Source organism: Sebastes fasciatus, chromosome 6 (assembly GCF_043250625.1).
Source record: "Sebastes fasciatus isolate fSebFas1 chromosome 6, fSebFas1.pri, whole genome shotgun sequence".
NCBI classification, from domain to species: domain Eukaryota; kingdom Metazoa; phylum Chordata; class Actinopteri; order Perciformes; family Sebastidae; genus Sebastes; species Sebastes fasciatus.
The window spans coordinates 16,798,698-16,820,384 of NC_133800.1; the positions used below are offsets into that span (position 1 = coordinate 16,798,698).

General features: G+C 42.4%; 1 protein-coding gene across 2 annotated transcripts in view; it reads right to left on the reverse strand.

Moving 5' to 3' along the window:
- ssh1a (slingshot protein phosphatase 1a) overlaps positions 1-21,687 on the reverse strand; it is a 24,661-nt gene continuing 2,974 nt past the window's right edge. The window contains exons 2-15 of one of the 2 annotated variants that reach the window (XM_074638008.1): positions 20,335-20,372; positions 12,412-12,512; positions 9,128-9,192; positions 8,301-8,422; positions 7,682-7,750; positions 7,461-7,526; positions 6,993-7,187; positions 6,756-6,849; positions 5,740-5,868; positions 5,496-5,542; positions 5,237-5,383; positions 3,535-3,735; positions 2,722-3,424; positions 1-2,609 (exon numbers count right to left, since the gene is read on the reverse strand). In XM_074638008.1, coding sequence (XP_074494109.1) covers positions 1,506-2,609; positions 2,722-3,424; positions 3,535-3,735; positions 5,237-5,383; positions 5,496-5,542; positions 5,740-5,868; positions 6,756-6,849; positions 6,993-7,187; positions 7,461-7,526; positions 7,682-7,750; positions 8,301-8,422; positions 9,128-9,192; positions 12,412-12,512; positions 20,335-20,372 — 3,081 coding nt within the window. In that variant the 3' untranslated portion in view covers positions 1-1,505. Of the gene's footprint in view, positions 2,610-2,721; positions 3,425-3,534; positions 3,736-5,236; positions 5,384-5,495; positions 5,543-5,739; positions 5,869-6,755; positions 6,850-6,992; positions 7,188-7,460; positions 7,527-7,681; positions 7,751-8,300; positions 8,423-9,127; positions 9,193-12,411; positions 12,513-14,727; positions 15,032-20,334; positions 20,373-21,687 lie in introns of those variants that run through there. The other variant, XM_074638009.1, reaches the window with a different exon arrangement.

The window sequence follows — 21,687 nt, forward strand, 5'->3', positions numbered from 1 at the left end:
TTATGTAAAAGAAATGTTTATTTCCATAATTAACACATACAGTACATTATTTTGACCAACATAAAAAGTGCAATATGCATTCAAACTACAGCAATGTACAGTACAAAAGTTACTGCATACTTAAATATAAAAAGAAAATGGTTACAAAACTGTGAAGTAACCTATTGTGATCGAGTCAGTGTCACAAAAGCTTTGAAACTCACTGATGATTTGAGCATAAAAGCTTATAACAGCTATGAGCCCGATGACTTCACCGAGTCTCTTTCATTTCTCCCAAAAAGGTGCAAAAAGATGTGACAGCATTTAAATACGCACACGGTTGATTGACATTATGGTTCACATATTTTGTACAGCTTCAATGGTGTTTCCAATTTGTCGAGACAGCCAAAGAACTTTGGTCTTTCACATTTCAAAAAAGCACAAATGAGTTTAAAATGTTGGCAACCTTCAAGGATGAGCTAATTTAAGGTAAAGAAGGTTTTTGGATGTAAAATGTTTCATGTTTTGTGTTCAGATAACTTTAGCCTCACATACATTATGTGATTTGACAGCCATAAATCCTCAGTTCCTGTCACACTAGGCGTTTGTGTTGTATTTCAAGCTGTGCAGCGTGACTCCTCACTCTGCTCTCCCAACAACGTTGTAGGGAATGATGAGGTCAATAACATAACTCTGATGTTATTTTGGAAGATAGCTTGCTTGTGTACCAGTATTCACTCAATAAAAAAGCAGTGCAAAGGAACAACAAACTCAGAAATGTTTGTTGAAAACAGTGAGCATGCCTCCCTGGCAAAACAAAGTCACAACCTTCTCTCTTCACTTTTATCCCATTCACTCACTCACATATAGTCACGCATTAACATACACCTCAAAACGGATTTCCTCACTTTAATTTGACATCAGCAAATTAAACTCTTGCCCGGTGTTCATCTGAGAAAGAGCTCCATGAATGCAACATGAGGTAACCATTAATTTTACAACCCTCTAGCATCTAAAACATAAACTGTGCAGTAAACAATTCTACATTTATTAACACTTTGCTTTCTGTCAAGCTCCGTTGAGGGAAGTTGATCAATGTAGGCTACCACTTTGTACCAGCAGACAGGAAAAATAATCTAAGTGCCGATGGATACCATAATTTGGTACTTATCCGATACTAACAGCTGTGAAGTTAAAGGTTATAGAGCGCCTTGTACCGTCTCATCCTGCAGTCCCAACACACAGCTCTGTGCCACTGGTCTCATAGGTAAGGCACTTTGTTTGTCCATGAATCAAACCAAGTTAGAGGTGAACTGATGGCTTTACACACTTGTCAGATACAGCAATATGACTTTCATCACTGTGAACAGCAGTTTGAGAAACAATGTGGCAAAGGAGAGTGTACACTCCTTTTTATGACAACAGTTGGCATTGTTTTTTTGTTTTCATCAGTTTCTTTTGACTAAACTCTCCGGCTCGCCCAGATGAGGGGATGGGTGGAGCGTATATAACCTCCACTTCATGTGTCAGCTTCTGGGCTCACCTGGCAGCGCTCTCTCTGGAGTGTGCAGGTCCTTGCAGGGCCGGGGCAGAGCAGAGGTGGAGGGGGAGTCCCACTCCAGGCCGGGGTCTGGCTCTGGGGACAGCGAGAGGAGCAGTAGTGTTCCTGCATCCGAGGAGCAGGCTGAGCACAGGTCCTCCGAGGAGAAGTTGAGGCTGTCCAACTTGGCCAGCGAGTTGGACCGCTTCAGCCTCGAGGGCACGGTCAGGCCCGCCAGACGCATGCGGGTCTCGATCTCCTGCGCCCTCTGACGCACGAGGCCGGGTTTCCCCCTCACGCTGCGCAGACTGTCGCTGCTGGAGCTGCGTGTCAGGGTGGAGCCATGAGGCGAGGAGGTGGGTGTGAACAACCCAGACCCCACCACCCCCAACAAGGCTTCATTGGTCAGTGGCACCACCAGTGGCTCTAACCGCACTTGGCATGGTGTAGAAGATTTTGGGAGGTCTCCAGTGAAGGACTCCTCTTCCTTCTCAGTGTGAAATGGGCTGTTTTGGGACCTTTGGCATGCATGCAAAGGTTTCAGAGAGAGAAAGCTCTCCTGGGTTAAACCTGAAAGTTTCTCTAGCCTCTCTGCACGCCGGCGGACCAACCCGGACCTCTGCAGCTGCAACAGGGTCTCCTGTTGTTGGTCAACGTAGCAAGCCGTGTCAAGCTTCTCTTCCTCCAAATCTATACTCATCAGCTCAGGGAGAGCCTCTGAGGCAGCTGCAGACGCACTTTTCTGACTCTCAGTCTTTACTTCTAATAAATCAACGTCGTCCTTCGGCTCCGGCAAGTGCAGTGAGTCTCCTTGCTGCTCCTCTCTGTCGAGTACAGCTGTGGGCGGGGAGGCAGCACAGTTGGCACAGTCACACAGAGGGCCACAGGAACGCAGCAGTCCCACTGAAGACGCCAGGCCTTCAGAAGAGGTATGGGACAGTGGGAATGAAGCACTTGGGACTTCAGGAGGACTGGGGTTAAGGCAAAGCTTAGAAACCAGGGGTGGAGAGTCTTCTTTCAGCTTGGACTTAGAATCCCTCCAGGACAGTGTAGATGCATCAACTGGAGGAGGGAAGGAGGAAGCTTTTTCCTAAATAAAGACAGGAAAAGAAAAATAAATGTCCGAGGAAACTGGTAATTCATGAAATCAATAACAGCATTTTCATTCTAACATGCAGGTTAATCATATAAGTAAAACTTACAATGAGGTTACATGGCATGCTCAAATGGTTGTTATTGTTGGAGTTTTCATTCAGGGTTGCCAGGTCCATCCCGTTTCCCTCAGTATCCCCTTCTACCTCCACATCTTGCGTTTCCTCTCCTCCGCCTACTTCCCCACCCCCTCCATCATCTGGCTGCATGAGCACCTCCATCTCTGCCTCCTCCTTTTGCACCTCCTCCTCATCCTCCTCCTCCACTGTACTGAACTCCAGCCTCAAACGCAGCTCCTCCAGGGGCTCAGGGCCCCGAGAGCTCGTCTGGGCAGCGGTCCCTTCTGCTTTAGGCCCAAAGTGGGGGAGCGGCAGGCCTTCACGCCCGTCAAAGGCCTCGTCGTCCAGCAGAGCGTCACGCTCCACATCATCGATTTCTATGAAGACCTTTTCCATCCCGACAAGTGGAGGGCCGCGCACAGGCGTTGATGGTTCGCTGTCCAGCGCTGAGTCCGAGAGCCGGCGGAAATAGTAGTTGTTGTAGGCGGGGTCGATCTCCAGTGCAACAGCCCTGCGCGGGGAGGGACACGCAGCCCCCTTATCAGACAGCGCCTCCTCACAGCAGGGAGACATCCCTGGCTCTGGAGTCAGGTGGCCTCCCTCCTCCCCTCCACAACACTGAGACAACCCCTGCTGCCCCTCCGCCATCTCACAGTCTGCGTCTGGATGCCACAGCTTGTTGTGACGCTGTTTACTGGAAATATACACACACAGAAGGAGAACACACGTCAAAAAACTGGTCCACTGAGAGAAGACAACTAGAAAATAACACTGTACACACACACACACACACACGGGCTGTACCTAGCATCCAAGATGCCCTCATACTCGGCCAGCTGCCTCATGAAGCCGGCGTTGGGTCGTGTGATGCTCCTCTTTTGCTTGACAAAGTTGTAAGCCTTCTCTAGCGACCAGCCGAAATCCTTCATGGCGTAAGCGATGACGGTGGAGGCAGACCGACTGACACCCATCTTGCAGTGAACTAGACACTTGGAGTGGTTCTTTCTATGGGGGAGAATTACAAAATAACAATCGTAAAAAAACGTAGTTTGACAAAATTAATCTTCACTCAAGGTCCACTAAACAGCTTTTTCTAGAGATTTCAACCGCATCTCACAATCTTCCTCAGCGGATTTAGCTTGTTCAGTTGTCATGGAGATAACTCACTTGTTATCAATTGACATATAAGTAAGGAGCTTCAACCACGTGGTAACGAGTGGTTTGACAGTACATGGGGAGTATGTGGTTGAAAGCTCCAGAAATTAAGTTATTATAACTAAGGTTCAGGAACAAGACCATGCTTCTCTCCCTCGCTAATTCAATAACCTGTGTCTTGTTAATTCCTCCATTTATGCCTCACTAACTCGATCACGTGTGCAGACCTATAGCTGTGTCTAACCCTCTTCTCTCCTGTTTGTCTCAGTTCTCACAACCCTCCCCCCCAAACCCTGTTCTTCTCCTCTCTCAGCAGGGCGGCACGGTGGATCAGCGGTTGGCACCGTCACCTCACAAAAAGAAAGTCCTGGATTCGTACAAGGAGGGATGATGAAGCACGAAGCTCATCGAGGATTGAGGCGTACTCACTCAGAACCCCCGGGTTTCAGATGCTCCAGTCATACCACGAACCCGTTCTGCCTCATTCATTCCCACATGATCGACCCCTTTTCACCCCTCTCCTCGACCCCCCACCATCCTACTGTAAACGACCCCGACCGACATCCGGCTCCCGTTCATCCCCCGGTTCACACTCCCTTCATCCCTCTCCTCGACCCCCAACATCCCACAAAACTCGACCCTTACCCAATCTTTTCCGCATCCTCCAGCCATTCCGAACAAGGCAAAAGTGAGCATGGCTCACATACCCCCGCTCACTGCTTGACCCTTGCTAAAGTAGGGCCAAAGGTTTTGCCCTTTGGGAAAAATTTAAAAAATGTTGGGCACCCTGGACTTCTAGCCCCCAAAAGGCACAACTTGACCACACTGTCAACCATCATACCAAATTTGAAGTTCTTAAGTTAAATAGTTTTTGAGTTCTGCTCCGGAAACTAAAGTGTAACACGCGAACGGACAGAAGGACGGACACGCACACTACTTTTTGTACCGTACTAATGGCATGGTCTTTGTTAGTGATAAAGTTCGTAAGTGGATGTTGAGTTAAGATTTATTTGTGAAACTACTGCTTCCAAAGTCAAGAATGAACTTTCATGCTCAATAAAAACAGTTAAAACATGTCCGATATTAGCTTGAAAACAAAGTCTAATCAATAAAGTTACAGCATATTGATAAAATATTGATAAAATGCATTAAATTAAAGATTAGCGAAACATTAGGAAATATTGGAGCCACTTGTTCTCTTTGCGACTACAGGTAGAAAAGTAATCTGATCCCCCAAATAAAAAGTAAATGTGTGATGGGAGATTTGAATAACTTGACAAGTGAAGATGAGATGTCTTTATAAACTGATACATACATGAGCAACATGTTCTCTGTTCCACTCAGGACTCACTTTGCTTTAACAATGAAGTTGTACGTCTCATTCCAGTGAGCCAGCAGGTCAGTGGCGTCTTCATCGTAGACACGTATGTTGTGATAACTGAATGTGCCTTGAAAGAAGTTGTCTATCTCCTTGGTAACGTTGAGGATGTAGCCCACCCTGGGGAGGAAAGATAACGTTAACTCAACAACATTCTTTCTTGCTCAAATCATAATAAAAATATTTTTTTTGTGTGGTCATCTTAGCTCCGTCATAATATAAAATAAATCACCCTGACTCCTGCAGCTCCTCCAAATTAGATGCATTCCATTCGGATCCCTACAAACAAATGAAGGAAAATACTGTTTAGATTGAGTGTATTTGATTAATTCATCTTTGTAAGATTGTTATTTCTCATAAAAACAATCATTTCACATGGAAGCAGTTTTCCACTGGGATGGAAAAGGTTATTGACAGGAAAGAACAGATGTAACAGATATCTTGGTGATTGTAAGCGACAGTATCAGTTGTCCCACCAGGTAGACGTGGTCAAAGATGAGCGTGGCTTTGTCCATCTGGCCCAGGATCAGCAGCATCTCATTGTCGATGAACTCTTTGTACTCCTTCAGGTTGCAATTCATGTGTTGTTCCAACTCTGTACGGATCTAAATAAAGAGAATTATACAGTATGTTGGTTGATCATAAAATGGCACTAAAACATACTGGAATGACTTTACCTTACATTAAGTTAAGAAACAGATATTTTTATTGCATCACAGATAGGACACACATCTTTTTTAGTGAAGAACAAACAATCAAACAATCTTAAATAAGGTCATCATAAATCATAAGGTCCCCCTTTTTATAAATCAGGCTCTATTTTTCACTTCTCTACCATGACTGCGGTCTACAATATTCATGATTATCCCAATTATGGAAATTTACACTCTCATTCATTCCCAAATCTCTCTCTCTGGCTCCTACACTATCAGCTGACTACGGGCGTTCACTCTAAGTTGAACCAACCAGATTCTGCGACGATCTGCCTGAGCCAATCATATTGTTGCTGTCAAATTTTAAAACTGTTCTCCTCTCTGATGCTGTCAGTTGTCGAGTAGCAGTACGAACCGATGCAACCCTCCTCCACTCCATTCCCCTCCAGTCTTCATCATATTCAGTGCCCAGTCCTGCTCAACATCCCATCATTAGATATTCAGCAACCCCCTTCGCCACCAGTGTCTAGACTCTGGGGTGTATTCTGACCTAACCACGACATCACTACCCCCTTTCATATACTACGTCACGATGGGGTCTAACTCACCAAAGACTCTTCACTATTCATATTTTATTGTGCACTATGTTCTAAATTATTGTTCACTCTAAATGAAGTCTCCCCTGATTGAAATAGTAACTTCGATAAAAGTCAAGTCCAAGGTTTGAAAATGAGTAGAGAGTAGAGAGTGAAATGCAAATGCAGCCACTGAACATGAAATGCAAAGCAGTGGTTTATTTCAGTGTGTGTGTGTGTGTACTACTACTACTGTATATTTACCTGTTTGCAGGTGACGTTCTCGAGGTCCTGGCACATCATGATGCTTCTGAGTTTGGCTTTAATAAGGCACCCTGTCCTCTCTCTCTCTGAAGGCCTACCAAAGATTAACATTAAAATCTCAGCACTCACTTAATTCCAGTTGTTCCCTGAAATGTCAAGCTATTTCAACAACAGGTGTCGGTGCGATCAGTTTCAGTCTTTACACAAAGAATCCGATTTAAGTTTATGTTTACTGACTTGTCGACAAACATGGTGGGCGAGTCCGGCCGCGTGGTCTCCAAGTCCTTCATGGCGTTCCACTCATTGATGCAGCTCTGCTCTGAAGCGATGCAGCTCTCGTAGTAGCCCATCCAGGTGAGCGCCATGCCTCCAGGGAAGTAGTTATACCTGCGTGACACCTCGCATGCCTTGTGCAGCACCTGCAGTGCTGACCTACATTGTGTTTGTTGGGAAAGATAAAGGTCATAGTTATAGATGATTTAAGTAAAAGTCTAATTTTGTTACTAACACTCTGTTAAAGGGTCTATGCAATGCTCTGCACATGCGTCTTCATGCCAGCAGGTGGCAGAGTGAATCAGCATTGCCTCAACCTGCCTCAATGCAGCAGAGTGGCACATGTGTTTATCAGGAGATTTATTATGGTGTGTCATGAAGCTGAATTTCTTCAGACAGCTGCTGTGGCTCCAGAGCTTGTTCATTACTCACCACATAGCCTGCACTGACACGGGTTTGAAGACATGAGTCCGACTCGCCGTGTTCACAGTGAAGCCCCTGAGGACCAAACAAACAAAACAGATGGTCATTCCCCTGAGCACAGTGTAGCTGTGTGCGTGTATCATGTTCATCCCAAGTGTCAGGTGTAGCTGCAGTGTTGGGTACAAAAGGGGAATATCACTGGGTTGTTAAATGCTGCAGCTGTAACTCACCCATCTCCATCCAGATGGATCTTTGTGTCACTCCACAGAGGTAGCGCCATGCCGACCGAACAGCTTTTGCTGGTAGAGAATGAACATTAATTACCAGGCAAATAGAAGAAAAATATATCGTCTTTTCTTTAAAGTGACGCATGTGCAAAGTCGATAACATAAATGTGGTTTTCCACATTAAAAACCTCTGTTGCTACATTGGCTATATTCTAGATTCACATAATTAATATCTGTAAATCTAAACAATACAAACAGGAAATGGCTTAAGAAGGGATTAAGTTTGAAATGTTTGTTGTTTTTAGGTGAAGTATACAGTCTTGAGCAGCCCTGTAGGGAATACATCTTGTGGGATTTACTAGAAACATGCAAATCATTTCTCACTTTCTCATTTGCTCACTGGGAAAAGTAAACACAAACTACTGTAACATTTTCTGTGCGGTGCATGTATAGCAGCTTGAAGCAGAGCTCTGTGGTTGAGTGTTGTTCATATTCATAAATATAGAATTGTTCATATATCATGTCGACTAGTAACACAAAGCAAATACCAATTCAGAAATGATGCTCTGGTAGCTTAAACAGTGGTCACAAAACGGCACACACAAGAAGGGTTTTCTCTCACCAGTCTTTGCTGGTAAAGTCAATTCCCAGTAGGATGTTCTCCTCTGTGTCTTGTCGCCCACTGGTGTACACCACCACCATGTACCGCACACGATCTGACCATGCACTCTCCAGCCGCACCGCCTAGACAGGGTACACACAATTTCTGAGTTTCAAAGTCTGACGACCTGTCCAGGGTGTACACCGCCTTCATCCAATGTCAGCTGGGATCGGCTCCAGTCCCCCCGCGTCCCGGTATGGGATAAGCGGTTACAGATAATGGATGGATGGATGATAATACAAGACAATATCAGTCAATCAGTATCACATTTAAAACGTGTTGGTTGACACATACTTCATTCAAATAAATCTAGTGTGGCAGGTTGGTGCTCTTCAAAACTCTGATTGTACACAACAACAAATGCCCTACAGAAGCAAAAATGTCCAACGCTCTGACCCTCCTGCTAAAATCTGTGTCGAACAAAGTGAATGAAGTGTTACAGCTGGATGTGCATAGAGAACTGGAATACAATTTTAATGTAATAGTGTAACCAAGTCCCCAGGATGTACGAGAACACAGAGCCAGTGAACGTAAAATGAAATAACTCAGCTTCACGCTAACGGATACGTACACACACACATACACATCATGGAAACATTTGGTAATGCTCTCCTGAGTGTGTTCAAACCTGCTCTCATGAGCTAATAATTACAGTGAACCAATAAGCGTCTTAATGGTTCCACCATAAAATGCATTCTGGAGGGTTTGCTATGCCAGAGGGGTTAAGTCACTTGCCTGTATGTGTATGTTTTGATGTATGCATGTACTGTACTTGTGTTGTCTCTCACCAGTTTGATTCTGTCCTCTGAGCGAAGAATGTTTATCATCACCTGCAAGTGTTGAGGTAAGTCACCTGTTGAAGAAGATCATAGAGAAAAATGATCCATGACGAGCAGCTCTTGACTGGTTGATGTCAGTGATTATAAATCTGCCCTGTCACACATGCTGACACATTTTGACTTAAAGGAGAGGATATAAGGACTGTTTCATTTTGATAACACTGAAATTAATGATAATATAATGCATTCTGGGGGGAGACAATAGAATAATATAATTGAAGGCATTGCTGTAGTTTAGTGAAGGTACGTGAAGTTACACAGATCCCTTGTGTTTAACACTAAACACGTCTTTATATTAGCTGACATTCGCATAGAAGAGAAATTAATTGACAATACATTTTCCGTCTTTGCATGAGCAAATTTGTGAGCCACAAAACCACAATTCAAGAGCTTGTCTTTGTTCATTATGCATCCCTCAGTGCTCCCTGCGCCAGGTTTAATGTAAGACGTGTCAGATAATAAAACAGGGTGCGGAGGTGGACCAACAGCAATGCTAGGTAGCAGCTGATGGGGTGCCAACTATGTTGAAATATGTCACAACAGGTAGACAAATCATGTCATCCTGACCTGTTTTAATAAACTGCTACTGGCAATGAAACAGAAAGTGGTCATGTAGTCTTTGTATCTCATATCACAGTCCGCATGTCTCTTCAGTAAAATTACAATTAAAACATGTTTAAAGTGACATTACGTTAGCTTCTCCACAACATGCCATTGATCACTTTGTCTTATATCTGGGTCACTGTCTTAATGTAATGCATCTGTTTGGATTTTTGGGTAAAGATTTGGAAAGTTCATAACAAAATTCCTATTGATAGAGAATTATATATAAACAGATCATTTATAAGCCACCAACCACTCCTTCTAAATTTACTGACTAAAATTATTCTTAGAGCACAAGTGACAACTTTTTTTCAAAATGTAAAAATGTATAGCCTGATGACTATTGTTCCGATAAAACTTAAAAATTTATAACTTTGTGTTCAAAGTAGATGACCTTGACAATAAGACCCAGAGGTTTGACAAACTGATAAAAAATATATCTTTAATTGGGGCACATGCATGTAGAAACTGTCACAAGGGAACTGGAATTGTGCTTAAATTGTTCTTTAAGATCATAATGGCCAAGGTGTGGTGCACTGCGGTACTGTCAATAAGGACGGCATGAACAGAGTTCAAATCTATATGAATAATTTCCTGCTTACTGAGGCTTCAAGAACATTTCCTACAGTGACACAAAGACACCGAGGGTCCAGTGGTTATATTCAACAGTTAAATAGCAGAAACTCAGCAGATAGCTGCCAGCAGAAAAATCTGGAAAAAAACATATAAGTGCGTTTGATAGTGTTGATGGATCGAAGTTGATCAAAGTGTAAAAGGTCAAGTGAGTTCATGGCCTTAGTTCACACGACTGTGGCAGCCTAGGCATCTGTTCAGAATAATAACAGCTGCAAGATTCGAGAGCAATATACAGAAACATAAATATATCTGCTGCAGACAATTACAGTATGTATCATGTGTCCATGTTGATGTGACAGGTTCAAACCAGTTCAACTGACTTTCATCTTAGAGATAAACTTCACCTACTCCTTATAACAGTTTAGTCATGTAAACAGCATACTCCGTTCGGATATTTTTAATAAGGCCTTATTCCGAATGGAGCATTTTCGAATTAAGACATGTGGGATATGCCTATATTATTCGGGTTTTAAGAGCATTCTTTGGACATGTACACAGCACATTCGGAATATGTGTCTCAATTGTGGTTTTGCCTCAATTTGCGAGACACTGCCTCACAGCCTCTTGCCTGTTTATGGCCAGCTCTGTGTGTTGTACAAAAGCCAACTAGCCGACAGTTTGCAGAGATGCAAGCCCAAAAGAAAAGCCCACATTTCTGGCCGGAGGGAGAAACACACCTACTTTTAAACATTGGGAAAGTCTTGGATATCAACAGGTTTTTGGATATGTGCAAATAACGCCTATCGACCTTTTCAAGAAGGTGGTTGAAGGAAATGAAAGAGGGAGGCTGTGTTCACACGGCCGAACAAGTCCACCACCTGTGACGTTAATCAGAGTATGGACGGCTGCCTGTAACATTTATAAAATAAAATGTCATAAATGTCACAGCGCTGGTCATCACACATAAGTACATCTTCACAGATTAGTGTTTTTTGTATCTTATCTAAGATCTGTAGGGTCATGGTTATTTCCACAAAACTGGCTGATGAGACCAGAAGAGATCTGACTCCTGTTTAAGTCTCTGATGCTAGGACACCAGTTCACAGAGCAGGAATATCTTCATCAAGCACTTTGCAAAAGTCACTTCACTATCTTGTTTTTTCTGAGGGCCGCAGTTGCTGGGAAATTATACAACTATTTCCCCTTAGCCAAATGTTTTTTGAGCACCGGTTAAAATGTGGGTTACCTGACAAAGTGGCTGGTAGAGAGGACAAAGCTGCCAACCCCAGTCATGACATGCCAAATGACTTGGCAGCATGTTAGCTGTTGGCTGGTGCTGAGCTCCCATCATGCCAGTGGACTGTCAGGTCGGCCTTATGTCTTTAAAGCAATAACCGTGGCTTTCAATAGTGACAGCCTTTGATTAAAGACACCAGCCGGTTCATTGTTTGATCCACCTTGTCAAGTGACCTCAGCATTCGATGAATGAAATAAACAAGACAATAAACATCTCTTAATTTTCTATAGAGGTACAGTAAGTAACCAGGTTAAAGTTGTTCGCCACCGGTTATCAGCTTCCAACCGGCCGTTACAGTGAAACAACCATCAACCAAGTATAAACACTGTGAGTATCTTTCTCCACAATAAACACCACTCTCAATTTCCTTCAAAAATGAATTATGTTGCTTCAGTAAAATTCATCAAATATACTATAAAACAAAGCGGGTATGCTGAGAATAGATTTACCTTATGTACCGTTTACTCAGTGAAGTTAGCTCAGTGAGAAAAACAGAGGACACACGAGGTAATACAAACAATAAAAGGACCTTCTTTAATCGTCAACAGAAGTTTTGCTCACAGTGCTACCATGCGTTGGACTTAAACACTAATCTGCCTAAGCTATACGTCTGGAACATACTTATCAACGAAGCAGCCTCCATCCATCTCACCTCGGCTACAAACATCTGCTGTAGTGTTAGGGAGTGCAGCACATTACCTTATGTGACGTGGATAACAGAGTGGGCTTTTTAGGTGTTGTGCCTTGAGTCTCTCACCTGCATGTTTGGTGTGAGGATGTGCTTTCTGGCCCTGTTGACTGCTCCCCTGCTGCAGGAAGAGAGCAGCACCCTTCACCATGAAGAAGCTCTCACTCAGGCTGCAAAACAAACGGGAGAGAGGAGTTACAACTTGAAACATAGAAGCTTTACATCAGACACTGCGCCACAGCTCAGCACAATCGTTCCAGCTTGTTCATTGGACAGCCAGTCTGAGAAATGAAATATTTAATTTTAACAGGACCGTTCAGTTCAGTCGACACAGCCAGTGAGAAGAAGCATAAATCATGGCTGCCTGCTGCCAGTGAATTACCTCAACAGCTGAGTGGAAAAGCCTAGCTGCCACGTTACAGAGGCAGATCTCAGGTCTGCAGCAGCCATGAATCAAGCTTTGATCCTGAATGATTATCTGTCTTTTTTCTGCTGCATGAGGCTGCACTCAGATTTAACTTGTCAGGTCTCTGCTGTCTCGGTGTAATGCAACACAGACGTAAATAATTGACCTAACTGGAGTTAGTAACTTTCACAATTGAAGAAAAGCAGCAATTACCAGTTTACACCTGCCTGTAAGAACCCTGTGTTTTTCAGGTCAGGCTTTAGAGCTGTCAACAGATGACATAAGTAGGGAACTGCAATAAAAAAAAAAGGAGTGAGGTGTTTCCTCTGGGCTGGATTCAATCATTCCATTTCACTGAAAAACAATCTGAGCACATTCATCAATCCACCTGGCAGCAGGGCGGAGCACATGCACCAGTATTCTGTGTGTGCAGTTCGGCAAACCGGACATCATTAGGAGAGTACAGAAGTGAGGAGTGACAAGATCAAAACAACATCCAGACAGGAACTAAAGATAGACCGATCTCTAAATACATCTGCTAATAAATCAATGTATTGGTATGGTGTCAGTATTACTAGCTAGTGTCAGCTTTACTCATATCAGCCTGATATTATTTTTACTGATGATATCTTAAGACTGACATGTCAGAAAAAAGCCTAACATGTTTTGCATCTGCAGTCTGCACTACTGATATACTAAAATCTGTATTGCAGTACTATTATCAAGAGGGAAAATGCTGATAAGTGGTATTGACTTTAAAAATGAAAATGAAAAATGTAAAACTTGTTATATGGATACATCCCCTACATCTCCAAACACAACCCACAGACCAAATGTCTTTGGTTTAAACAGGTATAAATAAAACATTTTCATATCCGGCTCTGAAACTGTTCTCTCCCTCGGCTCTCTCTGATCAGACTTTCAAAACCCACATACAGAAGAAGGCCGGGGCCAAACAGATGATTTTGTGGGAACAATGGACTTCGTTTAGTGCACCTCACAATAAATTCCCTCCGCCCCCGGCAGCGCCACAGAAAAAAAGTTCTACAGTGACAAAGCTCGGGGGCGGACACTTCTCAACAAGAGCTTTTGTCTCACTTTGGTGGGTTTCTGTTTCGGCCTCTGTTCTCTGTTTGAGATTTATGAGGCTGTCGGGAGGGTCCACTGTCAGGGAGTGATGGATAATATGAGGCAAAAGTGGCAAGACGAGGGCTACAGCCTCATCACTCGGCAGTACTGTGTACAAATCCCTGCTGTTCATTTCTCCTATTTCAACTAGTAGCCCAACTTTGAGTCCTCGGGTTAGCCTGTGATACCTCATAAGAGAAGTTGCACTCAGTGACACTTGTCTTTATGTGTAAATCAAGAGCTGTCCCACCGCTTTACAGGCTCTACTCAGACATCGTAATTAAACAGCCTCATCTCTACTGTCTCTTGCCTTGCGGCACACGGCTATCAGCTTCTCCACAAACACCAAGGCTAAAAATACATCTGGTATCAAAGCAAACAAAGACTATGAGAGAAAAGCTTGCCAGATAGCCTCAACGATTCCACAGGATTATATAGTTACTATGCCTCCTTTACAGACAGAAATACAAAGATAAACAGTCATAGAAATATCACTAATGCAGGGATTTGTGTACCACTGAATCTCAGCTACCACTGCATGCCAACTTGTTTTGATTGAGGTCCACTATCTCATCAGCTGGACATGTTCAGTGATTGATTCAGTCTGCTGCTGGCCTGAAATGACACCGTAGTATCTGTTGCAAAATGACCCAGACAACCAACATTCAAGCTGAACTAATAAATTAAAAGTTACAACAATATAACAGCAAATGATTCAAAGTTTCCAGTCTGTTCAAAAACATAAGCACTGAGCAGGAAGCCCAAACTTTAGTTAAGTGTTTGAGCTCAAATCTCATCAGTGAAGGTTCCCACGAGTTCAAACCCCATTTCAGAAGATAAACTTAACTCACATGCGGTTTATTTCTCTCTGGTTCAACACAGCATTCTCCACGAAATACGGTAGCATCTTCATCACCACCTGCTGAATGGGTTCTACCACCAGATGCATTCTGTTACGAAACCCTGGGCCTCTCCGCCGGGAGCTACCTCCTCTTCATCTGCCTCCAGAAACAGTGACGGAGCAAAGTGCAAAAGAAGAAGAATGACGGTTTCAGGTTTTGGCCCGCTGCTTTTTGAGTGACAGACTGAATGACAGGCTGCACTCATCTGTGCTGCTCAGTGAAGAAGTGCCGTCTGTTCAGATGCCACTCCCTCTGTTTTCCTCCTCCTCCTCCCTTATCTGAGCGTCTCCGTGTGTTGGAGTCAGACTCCTGCCTGGAGGAACGTACTGCAGTCTCCACCCGCTGCCTCGGGCACACACAACTGTGCCTTCAGTCGGTTTTGTCTGTGTCACTCTTTTACAGTACACTGTAGGTTACACATCCGTAAGAAAGAGCAAGAGTAAATTTCACTCCTTCGTTCATGATCAGCATGTGTACACACACTCCTAAATCACATGCTTTCTTTTGCTTTTCAACAAACACATGAAGCCAGAAGTTTACAGAGAACAATGAATCCAGTAGAATTCAAGAGATGGATTTCTCCTTCCTTCAGCATGAACTCTTTCCTCATCCATCAGGTCGGACTCAGTAGAAAGTGAACAACAGGTTTCCTCTTTAACCAATGCAAAACATGTCCACTTCCAGCATCTTGGGTTGCTGTCCAACAAAAAACGTCTCTACTGAGAGTGCTGTTTTCTCTCTCCGTCTTCCGAGGGAAAAGCAAGCCCAGACAAAAAAAGCAGACGGAGGAATTTTGGCCAAAACTTCCTGAGGGGATGTCTCCATGTGCATGCCACCTTAAGGGTCAACAGAATCCAAGGTAGTGCCTCCAGGGAGCTTAACACATGGGCCAAGCATCGGTGGAAAGGGCAGTGAGAACTGGCAAACTCCCAAAACTCCCAAATCTCATTAAACCCAGGCTTATAAGGGAGGGATTATCTTGTCTCTCTCCTTCAAGTGGCCAGCGCTGGCTGCCACTCACTCAGATGTAGCACAGACAAACAACAATGTGTTGAATTATTAGAGAGTACAACAATAGGTTAAGTATGAAATATCCTTTATGTCTAATGCATCTGTAACTACAGCGAATATATAATTGGTTTGAGTCATTCTCAAGCTATTTAAATGGGAATATTTTCTGGTTTCTTTACTCCTCTATGACAGTAAACTGAATATCTTTGAGTTGTGGACAAAACAACACATTTGAGGAGGACGTCATCTTGGGCTTTGGGAAACACTGATCGACATTTTTCACCATTTACTGACATTTTATAGACCAAACTAGTCGTTGATTAATTGAGGAAATAATCAACAGATTAATCGACGATGGAAATAATCGTTAGTTGCAGCCCTACATGGAAGGAAACGAAAATAGTAAATACAGTACTGGAATTAAATATAATCATACAATAGCAGTGGGGCTGTCCTCGACCAAAGAAATTCTTAGTTGACTAACACTCATATGATTTTGTCGACTAATTGATTAGTTGATTTATCGACAGATCTGTAAAACGGAGTTTCTCAAAAAAGAATTGCATAAAAAGCACCACTTTAAATCTTGTGTTTACCAGAGATGTGCTCATACGTTTCTTGGAAATAAGTCATTCAACATGAAAAAAGCATAAATAACGACTAATCTACTAAAGACATCTTAGTCGACTAAGACCAAAACAGCCGATTAGTCGATTAATCGACTAAAAGGGGACAGCCCTAAATGGAAAGAACTGTTGAAATTGAGCCCGCAGATTAGTCTGTTTGTGGGCTGGAAGCTCATACAGGCTATAACTTTCTTTCTCACTTTCCCTCTCTCACTAAGCATTCAAACCCCCACAGACACAATGAAATGGCACGACTCTGTTAATTTAGAAGGATTTGATGACAATAGCTCTTCGACACAGATAACAAGATAGCTCTCCTATTCTTCTCGACAATAGGACAACGTCTTTAACACCTGGTCACTAGCAAGCAGACACTGTACTCTCAAAGCTGACGTGGGTTCAGTCATGATCCAGGTGGAAACTTGGCCAGCTCGGTGTGTCAGGTGCATGTAGAAGGGAACTTCCTCTGCAGGCCAGGTCAAGGCCAGGTCAAGCTTTAGAAGCAGCAGGCAGGAATGATGGCATGTCACAGAGTTAAGATATAGTTTGTTAGCCAGATGGACCTGAACTTGACCAGATGACCTCTTTAAGCCACTGCTCTGAACCACCAGGTGTGTCGGTATGTGAGAGAGAAGTGCGTTGGATTACACCGAGGACTCTAGGGTTGGGCGATATGACGGTATATACTGCACAACGGTAGAAATGTGTCCACCGGTAGAGATTTGGCAATACCGTTTTCACCACGGCAGCAATTCTTGTGTGATTTTGTGTTTTGAGCGTGATCTCGCGAATCCGGCTTCCTCACAAGGTAACGTAGAGGAAAGTGAAGTTGTAAGTTGTACAAAGCAGGAGAACGCATCCCAACCCAAGATGAGGAAGAAGAACTCTGGTTACATGATGAGGAAGAACTCTGGTTATATGATTATCAGAAATTTGCACACTGTAGTTTATTTTGACAGTGTTTTGTCAGATTTTTCAAATGAAAAATGTACAAATCTCGCAGGAAAAGTCATGTCTTTTTTTTCTTTCGGAATACTCTTAAATACAAATTTGAGTGATTTTTATATTGCACTGACAGGCTGGTATTTATTTCCACTGGTTAACCTTAAAACCTGTAACACTGAGTCTTTTGTTTTTAACGCAAGTGCTGTCTCATGTGAAGCAGTTGTTTTTTCTTAATTGAATTTACAGAACAATTACTGTATTGTGATATATACTGTTATTGTGATATAAGATTACATACAGTGTACCGTGATAAAAGATGTTGGCCATATCACCCACCCCTACACCTCTACTCACTACAAAAAGGCTACACAGAGGCAGTAACCATACTGGTTAATTCATGCTCTCAGAGTGTTTTGCACACACCAGCACAGTGAGGGTAAAAAGCCTCCTCTTGGGGCTGCCAGTTGCACAATGCTGCCATTCTCACCACTGAGAGAGAGGGAGAGGAACAAACCTCCTCAGGTGTCAGTGGGCCTGAGTAGGAAATAAATGAAGTCATCATGTCACTGAGGAAAGATTGACCTATAATAAAAACCCAGAGATGGTGCTTCTGCTGCAGTTTGTCAGCCTATGTTTCAACCATCCATACATATCGCACATTCAAATCCTGAGGGAGTATTTTGACATATTATGGCATTTAAATCACTACCAGTCTTGACAAGTGTGCTATTTGAGTGAGAAAATGTTGTGGTGAGTTTAAATGGACTTCACATTTCTGTGGAGCAGCAGATCCTTCGTGTTACCCTTCGTGTTTCTTGCCCAACTCCGCTGTACACTAAATGGTAAGACAAAATCATTCCTTGGTTCAGTGCCAACGACACCTGCACGATTGTTGACGTTGGCTTCCATCAACCCCTTGGGCTTGTCATCGTTATCAAGGTTAGTCAGGAACAGTAAAGCGCAAATACTCCCACTTGGCAGTCGAATGTATGGCTGTCTGTCAACAGATGTAGCTCTCTATCTAGTGCACTAGATCAGTACACCCTGATCTAAAGAGAAATATGTGTGTCAAATAAAAGACAACTTAATATGCCATAATATTATAAAACAGGGATTTACTGGCTATTTAATTACATAACTTGGCCTACCAGACCCTTGAGGCAATCTTGAGGCAATCTTGAGGCAAGACCGGGCTCGCATCATGCATAGATCACTCTCACACACATGCAGTGCTTCGGGATATCGCGAAGGTTGTTGCATAACTTAAAAGAAAACAACCTCTAAGAATGACGCATCTGCTTATCTTTAGGGTTTCAAGTATTCTGCTGATTCAAAAATTCCTCCAGTTCACAGATTACTCGAGTGAAGTTTTCCGCAATAGAGAATCACAAATCACAAATCTCACAAAAGCAAATCACGAATTCATAACAAGACTGCACGTTCACAGACCTACTTTGTCATCATTGTCACCATCTTGACAAGTCGATATTAAAAGACACGCAGGCTATTACAAAGGCTATTGTATTGCTCTGCTCTGATCTGAAATTAAATCTCTCCAGTAAACAATTTCACTGTAGTCGTGTTACAATAAGATACTCGCTATCAAATTCATGCAGAACATTTCAGCTCCATTCTAGCCAAGCATGTTTCCAAAGCCAAATATCCAAGAACAGAACATTCAGTTTTAACAGACTTGTTGGTGCTTTACAACAGTCGTTCCACACAGTCATTGCATTTCAGAGGGTTAATCTAAGTTATAATAACTGATAAGTAATTATGGATGCTTATTGGAAGATGACATCCAGAAAGAAACATCTTAATCTGCAGAAAACTAAAAACAACATTTAGCTTGGTGAACATATTACTGCACAAAACACATTACACATTACAAAACACAATACATTTATACTGCTGTTAATACATTACGTTACATGATAAAAGTACAAAGCCAAATTGACAGTTCTTTCAATTTGAAAAAGATCTTGTAACCCCCCCAGAGACTCTGCTACAGCTTCTGACAGAAAACTGACAAACCCATACAGTACATACTGGACTAGGGCTGCAACTGTTTCCATCATCTAAAGTTAGTTCTTCTCTTAGTGTATTTTTGATCTTGTCTCACTATTGGGAACATTTAAAAAACAGTTTGACTGAAAAACTGTTGAACGCAACATCAAGGGCTGTCGTGCACTGACTGGATATAGTCATGGTAAATAGTTACATACTTGAAAACAGCTGGTAGAGGAGTAAGAAAATATTGTGACTTATTTGATTCACAACGTATCTTTACCAGTGAAACAATAGCTGTCTTGCCAGAACCTGCAGGGTGAAAACGGTTGATTGCGTGAACACTCTGGTGCTGCTTTATAATTTCTTTTCACCAGAGTTTAATTACATGGGCCACGGCATAGTGCAACATTTCATCTTTAGACAAAGAATTTAATGTATTAATTTGACTGGAGGACACAGAGTTGAGAAATGGTAAATGTTCACTTTTGAAGCTCTAATCAGCAAATATTTAGTGTTTTTTACTCAGTAAGTACCAAAACCATAATCAGCTCTCTATCAATCCAATGCAGCACAAGCACTCTAAATAAAAGAAAAGCTGTGGAAAAGCCAAGTGACTCAACTGATTATGCACAGTTTAAGAACAAGTTCAAGTGCTGATAAAAAAATACAGACATGTCTGTCAACATACTACTTGAGAGACTACTGTGAATAACATGGTTTTACTGTTGGCTATTAGGAATTGATGACTCTGCTAACAAGACAGACAGACAAACAGACAGGTGTTTTATCACACTGACGCTTAGTTGTCCTCATTTGTTGCTGCCAGCTAGTCTGCCGCCACTCCAGATTTCACCAAATGACTCAGATGCAGCCAATCAGTCAACAACACCTGCGTGTAAAATCTGACCTGCTTTGCTACGTACCATGCAACAGAAGGGCCAAACTAAACTTAGAGTAAACTTACCTCTGATTTACTCGCCGTTCATCTTCACTCCCAAAATCCTGCAATACAGATAAGGGAAATATTTTAATATCACATTGAACCCATTTGGCAATTATTTATATTTTACCAATCATAAACTTTGATATATGAAATTGACAAGTTTACTCACAAATGAAACGCTTTAAATACGGTGTGTTCATAAAGTACAAGTACTAAATCTCAGTGTTGGTATACTTTTTGTGGCAGATACCAACACTCATGTCATTAAATGATCTGAGAAAACTGTATAATTGTGTTATAACAGCGATATGAAACTTCAAGTGTAAACCTATTCCCCACCATCAGAGAAGTGAACTGCTCCATGTAATGAAAATGGGCTCACTAACATTTTATCACACAGCAATTGTAGACACAGAAGAGTATAGTTTGACTTCAGCATCAAAGGGAGCAGAAAAAACTAAGTCTGGCAGCAGTACACTCCAGTCAAAGTCAATCCTGTCTTCTGTTCTCAGACCGCTGTCAAATACGGTGCTGCGAGCAAATACTGTACCAGTGAAGTCACTGCAAATGCAGGTGTGTGTTATATGCATTTAATAGCATCCACACCACCTGGAGGAGCTCGTAGGATGCTCAACATAAGAAATGAGCATACGAAAACTAATATGGCAGTAGAGAGGAAAGCATGGTGTGCAACAAATTACATGACAAGCAATTTACATGGTGAGGGTATAATGGAGGTTGATGAGCAAGGCTGTGTAAAGATCAGCTGACCAGCCTGCACACACTGCAGTAATCAAAGTGAAAAGCATTGATTCAGGTTGGTCACAAACCTGCCTTTTTTTGCGCGAAGAAAACACACCGCATTTAATATGATTTAGGACATATAGAGTGCTGAAGGAATGAGTCTTAAAACCTGGAAATCAGTTAGCATTTTAGCTCTTCCAGTTCCCTCGTCTCAAAGTCAATGGGTTTTTAGTTAGATGCCTGAAATAAGGTCTGTGGTTAACACAAGCCTAAGAGATTTTAACGTTTTATTCTACGATGTAAAATACGTATGGTAATATCCCGCTCGTTGTGTATACTTGCACTCATACAACCGTGGTGTAGTTAGTTTATAGCCTGACGTTAGCTTTTTACTTCTGGTGATTGTATTCATACTTCAAAAATTATAGAAGTGGGGATCATTTGTGGAGATTATTTTACGGAACAAAACGTGAAATTATCATAAACGTTTGTTTGCCACAGAGTTTATTTTTTTGCAATAATCCAGGATCCAATAGAAAAATCCCATTGGCGTTTTGTCGAGGGAACCCGTGTGATTCTAAATTCCGTGTTGGCGTACAAAAATATGTCATCCCTGCACCAATCTATTGA